General features: G+C 40.9%; 1 protein-coding gene across 1 annotated transcript in view; it reads right to left on the reverse strand.

Annotated features, from left to right (window-relative positions):
- LOC133991099 (disks large homolog 1-like) overlaps positions 1-11,907 on the reverse strand; it is a 132,334-nt gene that overhangs the window by 16,399 nt on the left and 104,028 nt on the right. The window contains 7 exon segments of the mRNA XM_062429570.1: positions 2,119-2,185; positions 4,095-4,271; positions 4,747-4,861; positions 5,625-5,727; positions 6,548-6,704; positions 7,532-7,661; positions 10,811-10,955. Of these exon segments, the coding sequence (XP_062285554.1) occupies positions 2,119-2,185; positions 4,095-4,271; positions 4,747-4,861; positions 5,625-5,727; positions 6,548-6,704; positions 7,532-7,661; positions 10,811-10,955 (894 nt within the window).

The following is an 11,907-nucleotide window of genomic DNA, read 5'->3' on the forward strand; positions in this document are numbered from 1 at the left end:
TCCCAGCATGCAACTGAAATTTTCAAGATGGCGCTGCTCAGATCCGATACTATTGGTATGTTTAGTCCACATTTTAGTTCACATTTATTTTCCTTTATATATATAATCAGATTTTAATAAAAGAAAAACTGGTTACACCAATTGGACACTAGGTTACATCTATGTTTTATTACATAGTCTGAGATTATTTTAACTCTACACTCGTTCTGTCTTATTATCGGCTTGTTAGTCGTCTGAGAAACACTTTAACCTGAAACCGTGAAAACTGCTGAAAAACATGATTCACTGAAGAAGTTGAGATTTGTGTCTTTGCATAAACTTCCTGTGTGCTGAGGAGTCGAACCCTGAACTCAACTTCTCTCTGCTCTGTGGGAGGCCGATGACATCATTAGATCACATGCTGCAGGAGGAAGAGGAGGAAGAAGAGGAGGAGGAGGAGGAGGAGGAAGAGGAAGTCATGCATGTTGTTTTTTTTTACGCGGGGCGTTTGGGCGACGCGTGTTAAAGCGACACACGGTGGTTTTAAATAGAGGTGCTGGGGAGGCGCTGCTGAGGTTTGGCTGCTGAGACGTTTGAGCAGCGAAGAAGAAAAAAAACGTCTCACATGCTGTTAAACGCTGCTGCTTCAAACATTAGTCACTCATTAGTAGGAAGAAGCACACAGTTCATTATCAGTGGTGGAAGAAACTCTCTGATCCTTTACTGCTGATAAATAACACATTATTACAAGTATTATGAGTGATGTAGTATGCAGTATTACAGTAAAAGTACTGCAGTATTATGAGTGATGTAGTATGCAGTATTACAGTAAAAGTACTGCAGTATTATGAGTGATGTAGTATGCAGTATTACAGTAAAGTACTGCAGTATTATAGTGATGTAGTATGCAGTATTACAGTAAAAGTACTGCAGTATTATAGTGATGTAGTATGCAGTATTACAGTAAAAGTACTGCAGTATTATGAGTGATGTAGTATGTAGTATTACAGTAAAAGTACTGCAGTATTATGAGTGATGTAGTATGCAGTATTACAGTAAAAGTACTGCAGTATTATAGTGATGTAGTATGCAGTATTACAGTAAAAGTACTGCAGTATTATGAGTGATGTAGTATGCAGTATTACAGTAAAAGTACTGCAGTATTATAGTGATGTAGTATGCAGTATTATAGTGATGTAGTATGCAGTATTACAGTAAAAGTACTGCGGTATTATAGTGATGTAGTATGCAGTATTATAGTGATGTAGTATGCAGTATTACAGTAAAGTACTGCAGTATTATGAGTGATGTAGTATGCAGTATTACAGTAAAAGTACTGCAGTATTATGAGTGATGTAGTATGCAGTATTACAGTAAAAGTACTGCAGTATTATAGTGATGTAGTATGCAGTATTACAGTAAAGTACTGCAGTATTATAGTGATGTAGTATGCAGTATTACAGTAAAGTAGTGGTTTGGTCCTCTGACTGATATATTATTATTATGACATCATTAGATTATTAATAGTGAAGCATCAGTGTTAGAGCAGCATGTTACTGTTGTAGCTGCTGGAGGTGGAGCTAGTTTACACTACTTTATATACAGTTAGCTAGTTTAGTCCAGTGGTTCCCAACCTAGGGGTGGGGCCCCTCCAAAGGGTCAGCAGATAAATGTGAGGGGTGGTGAGATGATTAATGGGAGAGGAAAGAAGAACAAACTAAATTCTGATACACAAATGTGTTTTCAGTTTTTGGACTTTTTCTCTAATCTTTGATTTCTGCTGAAATATTGGATCATTTGAACATTTATTGAAATGAAAGCATGTGAGAAGTTTAGAGGGAAAAATCACTATTTGGTGGAGCTGTTAACAACTCATAGACATCTGAAATGTGAGCTGACTACACACTGCTGTCTGGTTTCATCTTTAACAATGTGTTGTTTTTATAAAGCTTGTTTTATATATTTATACTTTAGTAAATGAACAGAGTTATTTTCCACCACTGTGATTTAAACACACTGAAGTTAAACTGATTTTATAATCATGCAAAATAATTTATAACTCAGTTATTAAAGTTTAATGTATTAAAAATGTTCAGATATTTAACGTCTAACATCGCTCAGAGAAGAGTCGTCACTCACCCCTCGGTCTCGAGACTTAGCGTTGAACTTCACCGTCTTTAATCTCGCTCGCTCCTTCTTCTCCACTCTGAAATAAAACAGGAGGTCAAAGGTCAACTCATACTGTGACATTCAGTAAAATAAGCATTTCTATCAGATGATGAATTCATGAATCAGTTAAGAAAGGAGGAAGAGGCGAAAGACAGAAAGACAGAAAGAAATAAAGATTAACGGAGGAAGAGGAGCAAGAAAGAAAGATAGAAAGAAAGAAACTGGTTGGTCGTGTGACTGGTTGGTCATGTGACTGGTTGGTCATGTGACTGGTTGGTCGTGTGACTGGTTGATCATGTGACTGGTTGGTCGTGTGACTGGTTGGTCATGTGACTGGTTGGTCATGTGACTGGTTGATCGTGTGACTGGTTGGTCGTGTGACTGGTTGGTCATGTGACTGGTTGGTCATGTGACTGGTTGATCATGTGACTGGTTGGTCATGTGACTGGTTGATCATGTGACTGGTTGGTCGTGTGACTGGTTGGTCGTGTGACTGGTTGGTCATGTGACTGGTTGGTCATGTGACTGGTTGATCATGTGACTGGTTGGTCGTGTGACTGGTTGGTCGTGTGACTGGTTGGTCATGTGACTGGTTGGTCATGTGACTGGTTGACTGGTTGACTGGTTGATCATGTGACTGGTTGACTGGTTGATCGGGTGACTGGTTGGTCGTGTGACTGGTTGGTCGTGTGACTGGTTGGTCATGTGACTGGTTGGTCATGTGACTGGTTGGTCGTGTGACTGGTTGACTGGTTGATCATGTGACTGGTTGATCGTGTGACTGGTTGGTCGTGTGACTGGTTGGTCATGTGACTGGTTGATCATGTGACTGGTTGATCATGTGACTGGTTGGTCATGTGACTGGTTGGTTATGTGATTAGTTGATCATGTGACTGGTTGGTCATGTGACTGGTTGGTCATGTGACTGGTTGGTCATGTGACTAGTTGATCGTGTGACTGGTTGGTCATGTGACTGGTTGATCATGTGACTGGTTGGTCGTGTGACTGGTCAGTCGTGTGACTGGTCGATCGTGTGACTGATCGGTCGTGTGACTGGTTGATCATGTGACTGATCGGTCGTGTGACTGGTTGATCATGTGACTGATCGGTCGTGTGACTGGTTGGTCATGTGACTGGTTGGTCATGTGACTGGTCGATCGTGTGACTGATCGGTCGTGTGACTGGTTGATCATGTGACTGATCGGTCGTGTGACTGGTTGATCATGTGACTGATCGGTCGTGTGACTGGTTGGTCGTGTGACTGGTTGGTCGTGTGACTGGTTGACTGGTTGATCATGTGACTGGTTGACTGGTTGATCATGTGACTGGTTGATCGTGTGACTGGTTGGTCGTGTGACTGGTTGGTCATGTGACTGGTTGATCATGTGACTGGTTGATCATGTGACTGGTTGGTCATGTGACTGGTTGGTTATGTGATTAGTTGATCATGTGACTGGTTGATCATGTGACTGGTTGGTCATGTGACTGGTTGGTCATGTGACTAGTTGATCGTGTGACTGGTTGGTCGTGTGACTGGTTGATCATGTGACTGGTTGGTCGTGTGACTGATCGGTTGTGTGACTGGTCGGTCGTGTGACTGATCGGTCATGTGACTGGTTGACCATGTGACTGGTTGGTCATGTGACTGATCGGTTGTGTGACTGGTCGGTCGTGTGACTGATCGGTCGTGTGACTGGTTGATCATGTGACTGATCGGTCGTGTGACTGGTTGGTCATGTGACTGGTTGACCATGTGACTGGTTGGTCATGTGACTGGTTGACTGGTTGGTCATGTGACTGATCGGTCATGTGACTGGTTGGTCATGTGACTGATCGGTCGTGTGACTGGTTGGTCATGTGACTGGTTGACCATGTGACTGGTTGGTCATGTGACTGGTTGACCATGTGACTGGTTGACTGGTTGATCATGTGACTGGTTGACTGACCGTCTCTTGCTGGGAATCACTCCCACTTCCTCCACGTCTCCCTGAGCCGTCAGCTGTCTCGCCTGCCACCACTCGTCATCGGAGGCGTTGACTACGTGCAGAATGTCTCCGAACTTAAAGTTGAGTCCCTGACTGGGAAGACCGGAGTCTCTGGTCTTATCGTAGTCAAACAGAGCTCTGTGGGAGGAACAGTAAATAAATTAAATGTTGTTTTACAGTTTAATGAAGATCACAAACTATCAAAAGCATAATTTATTTAACAGCATAAAACAAACATATCTCCAGTTAAAGTTGATTTAATTAGTAAACAACAGTATAAATCATTAAAATACATATTAATATAATAAATATTTGGTATTTATTTAGTTTATAACATAATTCACATGCAGGTTAATCAACATATTATAGTTAATTATTGTGTTATTGTTTTAATGAAGTTAATCTTTCATTAATTAAAAGCATTATTAAATATTTATTATAATCTTTAAATACATTAAAAAATACAGAATAATTATAATTTTCAAAAAAATAAATAACTGATTGACTGAATGTTTATCCATTTATATCCACTGCTAGTTTAATGATTTAATAACTAAATAACCATGTTTATTATTATTATTGTGTATTTCTGTGCATCTCTCCGTCGTCTCACCTGACGTAAAGCGATCTCTTCTGACTCGTCCTCAGAGATCCGGATCCTGAGCTGATGCTGCTGTTCATCATCTGCTCCCTCAAGTCATGAATCTTTGCTTCAAACCGGCTGTACTCTGAACAGGAAACACAATAATAACTTTATAGTCTGATAATATGACATATGATTTATAATTAACCCTCCTGTTGTCCTCGAGTCAAGGAAGGAAAGTAGCAAGGAAGGAAGGATGGAAGGGAGGAATAAGGAAGGAAGGAAGGAGGGAAGGAAGAAAGGAAGGAAAGGAGGGAGGAACGAAGGGAGGAAGGACGGAGGAAAGAAGGAAGGTAGGAGGGAAAAAGGAAAAGAGGATGGGAGGAAGGAAGGAAAGAAGGACAGAGGAAAGAAGGAAGGGAGGAAGGTAGGGGGGAGGGAAGGAAAGAAGGACAGAAGGAAGGAAGGAAGGTAGGAAAGAAGGAAGGAGGGAGAGAGGAAAAGAGGAAGGGAGGAAGGAAGGACAGAGGAAAGAAGGAAGGGAGGGAGGGAGGAAAGAAGGAAGGAGGGAGGGAGGGAGAAAGGAAAAGAGGAAGGAAGGAAAGAAGGACAGAGGAAAGAAAGAAGGGAGGAAGGCAGGGGGTAGGAAAGAAAGAGAGAAGGAGGGAGGGAGGAAGGGAGGAAGGAAAGAAGGACAGAAGGAAGGAAGAAAGGGGGATGGAGGAAGGAAAGAAAGAGAGAAAGAGGGAGGAAGGGAGGAAAGAAGTGCTTTGAAAGAGCTCAATCATCAGGAGAATAAAAGTGTTTTATTCTTTTTATTGACGCTTTTCTGTCTTTGCTTCTTTTATACTGTACGTGTAATAAAGAGTTCTCTTATTGTGGCGGGACACTGAGGTCATGTGACTCACCCTCCGGTCTGTAGTGGGCGATGATGGTCACCGTCTGTCCTGCGTTCTTCAGAGCGGCCGCCGCTTGTTCGTGCGTCGCGTTACGAAGGTCGACTCCGTTCACCTGAAACATTAAATTACTTTATTACATTTATACTTTACATCAACCTGCAGCTTAGACTTTATTTATTATTATTATTATTATTCAGATATATTATAGTAGAGGCTTTCAGTCTGATGCCTGAAAATAACTGATGTTTACTTTCTTATCATATCATTAAAAATGTGAAAGAAACACATTATACAAATGATTTCAGTCTTAAAGTCTGAACAGTTTCAAGCTTCTTAATGTATTTTTAACACAATTCATCTGTTTGTTTTTTTAACATATTTTCTGTATTTTAAACGTGTTTTTTTGCATGTTTTTAACATGTTTACTATGTTTTTTGTTTTTCTTTTCATATTTTTTATTAAAGTATTTTCAATTTAAGGAAAAACAAGTTGACAACAGGCTTTCAAGGGAAAAAAAACAAACAGACAAAAACATGGGGGCTCCTCAGTTGATATATAGTTCCTTTTATATATAATGTCCAATGTCCTTAATTGTTAATGTGTAGCGTCCTCTATTGTTTTGATAAAAGCATCCATTTCTCCCATTTCCTGGGAAAGGTCGCTCCTCTAGTTCTGAGAGAAAGGTCTAATCTTTTCCATTAAACATATTTCCTTCACTCTGCCCATCCACTGGTTAAGGCTTGGAGACTCAGTTTTATTTACTACGTGTTATTAACATGTTTCATGCGTGTTTTTAACGTGTGTTTAACGTGTGTTTAACGTGTGTTTAGCGTGTGTTTAACGTGTGTTTAGCGTGTGTTTAACGTGTGTTTAACGTGTGTTTAACGTGTGTTTAACGTGTGTTTAACGTGTGTTTAGCGTGTTGTACACACCGACACCAGCCTGTCTCCTTTCCTCAGCTCTCCACAGAGGTCTGCTGGTCCTCCAGCGAGGATGAAGGAAATGAAGATCCCTTCGCCATCCTCACCGCCTACGATGTTGAAGCCCAGACCCGTCGCTCCTCTGTGCAGCACCACCTTCCTGGGCTCCCTGCAGAGGGGGGGGGGGGGTAAAATCATCCTGATGTCACATGACCTCACACAGCTGACACTAACAGCTTCCTGTACTGGCTCAGGTTGAATGATTACTGTATTTATAATAATAACTTTATTTATAACTCCTTTAAAAACAAACTTTACATTTATTTTTCTCTTGTTTCTGAAGGAGAAAATAAAAACATGTGATTATTTACTGTATTTAAACGTGTATTAGAGTTTAATGACTGAAATAAAATAAAAAACTAAAGTAGAATCCAATTAAATAACAAACAATAAGGCCAAGACAGAATTAACTTTATAATTAATGAAGTTATTTGAGGCTGTGTGTGTTTAGTGCAGTGATGGAAGTCAGTGTAATGACGTGTTTCAACCAGCAGAGGGCGCATCAGCTGAGCTCAGATTAATATCAGACTCCAGATTTCTACTGTGCTGTGATGTAATTAGACACAAATTAATTAAAAAATATGTAAAATATCAGTAAGGAAACAACATCAGGTAATAAATAAGCTTAAAGGTTTCATAGATTTATATTTGCTGCTTTGTAAAATGAGATTTGAGCTTTATAAATAAATAAAATTATGGATTATAAATGATTTTTCTTCATGTTTGGATCCAAATCAACAAAACCTGATATATCTTATTCCTTCATTTTAAAGTCTTTTTTATCATTTATCTTTATAACTAATGTAACTTTCATTTATAGTGAAGTTTACTATTTAAAATGTAACGTTTAGTAGTTTAAAAGCAGATATTTTGGATCCTTTTCTTTTTATAACAGAAATGATCATGCAGAGTGTGTTGTGGCGTTTCTGTCCTCACCGTGTGACATCGTCGTCTCCCAGCATGCTCTTGGGCGTCGGGGAGTAGCGTCCCGAGGAGGCAGGCGGGGGGAGGGTCTGACCCAGGAAGGGAGGGGGGCTGATATGGTTCTCCATGTGCTGAGTGAAGGCTGAGAGAGAGAGAGAGAGAGAGAGAGAGAGAGAGAGAGAGAGAGAGAGAGAGAGAGAGAGAGAGAGAGAGAGAGAGAGACGGACGCTCAGTTAAACTACAGGACCTGAACACAACACAGCTGCTGCTTCTGAAACATGGAGAGAAAACATCTGTGAAACATCTGCAGAGTGACTTAGTGCCTGAGCAGGTGTGTGTGTGTGAGAGAGAGTGTGAGTGTGTGTGTGTGTGTGTGAGAGTGTGAGTGTGTGTGAGAGAGAGAGTGAGTGTGTGTGTGAGAGAGTGTGTGTGTGTGTGTGTGTGTGTGTGTGTGTGTGTGTGTGTGTGTGTGTGTGTGTGTGTGTGTGTGTGTGTGTGTGTGTGTGTGTGTGTGTGTGAGTTTGTGAGAGTGTGTGTGTGTGAGAGTGTGTGTGTGTTTATATGTGTCTATGTGTGTATATATGTGTGCCTGGGTCCATGCGCGTATGGGTGCATATATGTGTATGTGTGTATATGTGTGTGTGTTTATATGTGTGTGAGTGTTCAGACCCCCCTCCTCTCTCACCTGTCGGGCTCCTGTTACCTTGCTGTTATCTGATTGGACGAGGCGGGGGGGTCGTAACCTGAGCCAGGCACTGAGTCACAGAGAGATGATCACTCTGAACCAATCAGATCGCTCCTTCTAATATCTGTCATATCTGTGTGTTAGCTGCAGCGAAGGAGGCGGAGCTCTGTCGTTACCTCTGGCATGATGTCATTACACATATTACTGCCCCCCCCCCCTTCTGTGTGGATTAGCCTGCTGCACTATAACAGCAGCTGAAGCTCGTGATGCAGCTGATTGGATTTTGCTGCTCGTCCTTCACGCGTCTCAACATCAGCGGAGGAGAAGGAGGAGGAAGAGGAAGAGGAGGAGGAAGAGGAAGAGGAGGATAACAGAGGTCAGAAGAAGAGGGGGGATGAAGCCCAAGGGTTGGGGGGGGGCTTTAGAGGAGATATCTGTGACAACATGGCGTCTGAAGGGATCTGATGTCCTCAGTATTAACTCCTCTAGATTCATTTAATACTAATATTTGACTCTTTTACATCTAATTATTAAACAATCACATTTATCAGCTTATTAATCATCTGAGACTGTTATTAATATAAATAACTTATTGATTTTAATTCATCAGGTTTGTTAAAATGTACATTTAGTATTAAGACTGAATGCTCCTGAAAATGTCAAATGGTGTAACCACAAAAGAATAATACATATTACATATTTTATCCACCTTGAAAGAAAGAAAGAAAGAGGAGGAAGAAGAGAAAGAAAGAGGAGGAAGAAGAGAAAGAAAGAGAGGAGGAAGAGGAGAAAGAAAGAGAGGAGGAAGAAAGAAAGAAAAAAGAAAGAAAAGAGAAAGAGGAAGAAGAGAAAGAACAAGAATTAGGAGGAGAGAAGAAGAAAGGAGGAAAGAAAGATTAACGGAGGAAGAAGAGAGGGGAAAGAAAGAAAGAAAGAAGTAAAGCAGCAGGTTCCTGATCTCCATGGTTACCAGAGTAAATGTAATATTTAGAACAATTGTATTCCATTACCTTTATTTAATATAAAGTTATAATGTAAGATCATGCCAAACTAGTTGATATGGTGTTTTATTGACAATTTACTGTTTTTAAGCAAGTTGAATTATTTGGTACAAAGTTTTTATGGTTACACCACTTAGACATTTTTGCCATAATCCTCTAATATATTCTCTCTAAATGGATTAAAAGCAGAAATTTGATGCTGGGTCCACAAAAAAAGAATGTGTGAAGTTATTCATGCGTTAATTTTCATATTTTAACCCTTTAAATTTAAACTAAGCAGGAAAATCGTCCGTCATCCTCAGACGACTTCCGATTGGTCCGACCGATCAGCTGACGGTTCCTCCTCTCTCCTGATTGGTCGACCTCGTCCCGTCCTCCAGCCTCATCGGGGAGTCGTTGGGAACAAATCCAGAGTTCAGTCCGTTGCTCTGAATGTTTTTGTCGTCTTGACTTTGAAACGTGTGTTGGTTTTTTTTCATGAATGCCGCTGGGACGTCCCCCCCCCCCGCCCCCTTCCTCGTCCTCAACCCCCCTCTCGACCCCCCCAAAATCACCAGAGACGTAGCGCAGTCCCCAATGAATTCTTCACTAATTCAGGGTCAAAGGAAGTCGAGTCGACCAGAAGCTTCTAATCTGGTTTGTGTAACGATATAAAACCAAAAAGAAGAGGTGGGGGGGGAAGGGGGGGGGGCAGTGATGTAATCTAATTTAAAAGGGTTAAAATATGAAAATAAACGTATGAAGAACTTGCACACATTCTTTGTTTATGGACCCAGCATCAATTTCTGCTTTTTAATCCATTTTGAGAATAAATGGGTAAATAAAGGGGTAGAGGGGTAAATAAAGGGGTAAATAAAAGGGTAAATAAAGGAGTAAATCAAGGGGTAAATAAGGGGGTAAATAAAGGGGTAAATAAAGGGATAAATAAAGGAGTAGATAAAAGGGGTAAGGGGTAGATAAAGGAGTAAGGGGTAGATAAAGGGGTAAGGGGGTAGATAAAGGGGTAAGGGGTAGATAAAGGAGTAAGGGGTATATAAAGGGGTAAATAAAAGGGTAAATAAAGGGGTAAATAAAGGAGTAAATAAGGGGGTAAATAAAGGGGTAAATAAAAGGGTAAATAAAGGGGTAAATAAAGGAGTAAATAAAGGAGTAAATAAAGGGGTAAATAAAGGAGTAAATGGGTAAATAAAGGGGTAGATAAAGGGGTAAGGGGTAAATAAAGGGGTAGATAAAGGGGTACAGGGTAGATAAAGGGGTAGAGGGGTAGATAAAGGGGTAAATAAAGGGGTAGATAAAGGGGTAGAGGGGTAGATAAAGGGGTAAGGGGTAGATAAAGGGGTAAAGGGGTAGATAAAGGGGTAAGGGGTAAATAACGGGGTAAATAAAGGAGTAAGGGGTAGATAAAGGGGTAAATAAAGGGGTAGATAAAGGGTAGATAAAGGGGTAGATAAAGGGGGTAAGGGGTAGATAAAGGGGTAAGGGGTAGATAAAGGAGTAAGGGGTAGATAAAGGGGTAAATAAAGGGGTAGATAAAGGGGTAGATAAAGGGGTAAGGGTAGATAACAGGGGAAGAGGGGTAAATAACGGGGCAACAGTGAGACTCACAGTTGGTGAGGTCCGGCGGGGCGAAGCTGTCATTCATGAAGACACTGTTGGGTTTTGCCACTTTCAAGTAGACGACGTCAGGAGTGTTTTTCAAGGCAGTGACGGCGTGTTCATGGCTCACCTCCTCCAGGCAAGCGCTGTTCACCTGAAACACACACACACACATGACATCATCATCATCATCATCATCACCTGAGAAACACACCATCATCATCATCATCATCATCATCACCTGAGACACACCATCATCATCATCATCATCATCATCATCATCATCACCTGAGACACATCATCATCATCATCATCACCTGAGACACACACACACCATCATCATCATCATCATCATCACCTGAGACACACCACCATCATCATCATCATCATCACCATCATCATCATCATCATCACCTGAGACACACACCACCATCATCATCATCATCACCTGAGACACACACACCACCACCATCATCATCATCATCATCACCATCCACCTGAGACACACACCATCATCATCATCATCATCATCATCACCTGAGACACACACACCACCACCATCATCATCATCATCATCATCATCATCATCATCATCATCATCACTTGAGACACACACCATCATCATCATCATCACCTGAGACACACACATCACCTGACCACTGTGATAATATCACACTGTAGGTTTAAAGGTTCGTCCCCACTGAGAACGATAACAGTGATGTAAAGCATGCGATGAGCTCCAGATGTGTCTGCAGCTGATTACTGATGAGCTGTTACTGTTGTATGTTTATATAATATAATATAATATAATATAATATAATAATAGTTACTTGTGTTTGGGTCAGAGGAGCTGATTCAGTGTTGATCAGAAGTATTTCAGACACTAGTTGCTGTGATGTTTCAGTATTTACAGACCAAACTGAGCCGCTGCAGCAGAGACTCACATTATGAGCTCAGATCTGATTACTAACATCCTCTAACTATTATAATAGAGAACAAAGCTGCAGCATCTTTGACAAACCTCTCTAAAGAAATCACCTCTGTCATCCTGCTCTGAACCTGATGCTGCTGATAACTCATCTTACCAACCTTTATATCACTGAGCC

Source organism: Scomber scombrus, chromosome 11 (genome assembly GCF_963691925.1).
Source record: "Scomber scombrus chromosome 11, fScoSco1.1, whole genome shotgun sequence".
In the NCBI taxonomy this organism is placed as follows: Eukaryota; Metazoa; Chordata; class Actinopteri; order Scombriformes; family Scombridae; genus Scomber; species Scomber scombrus.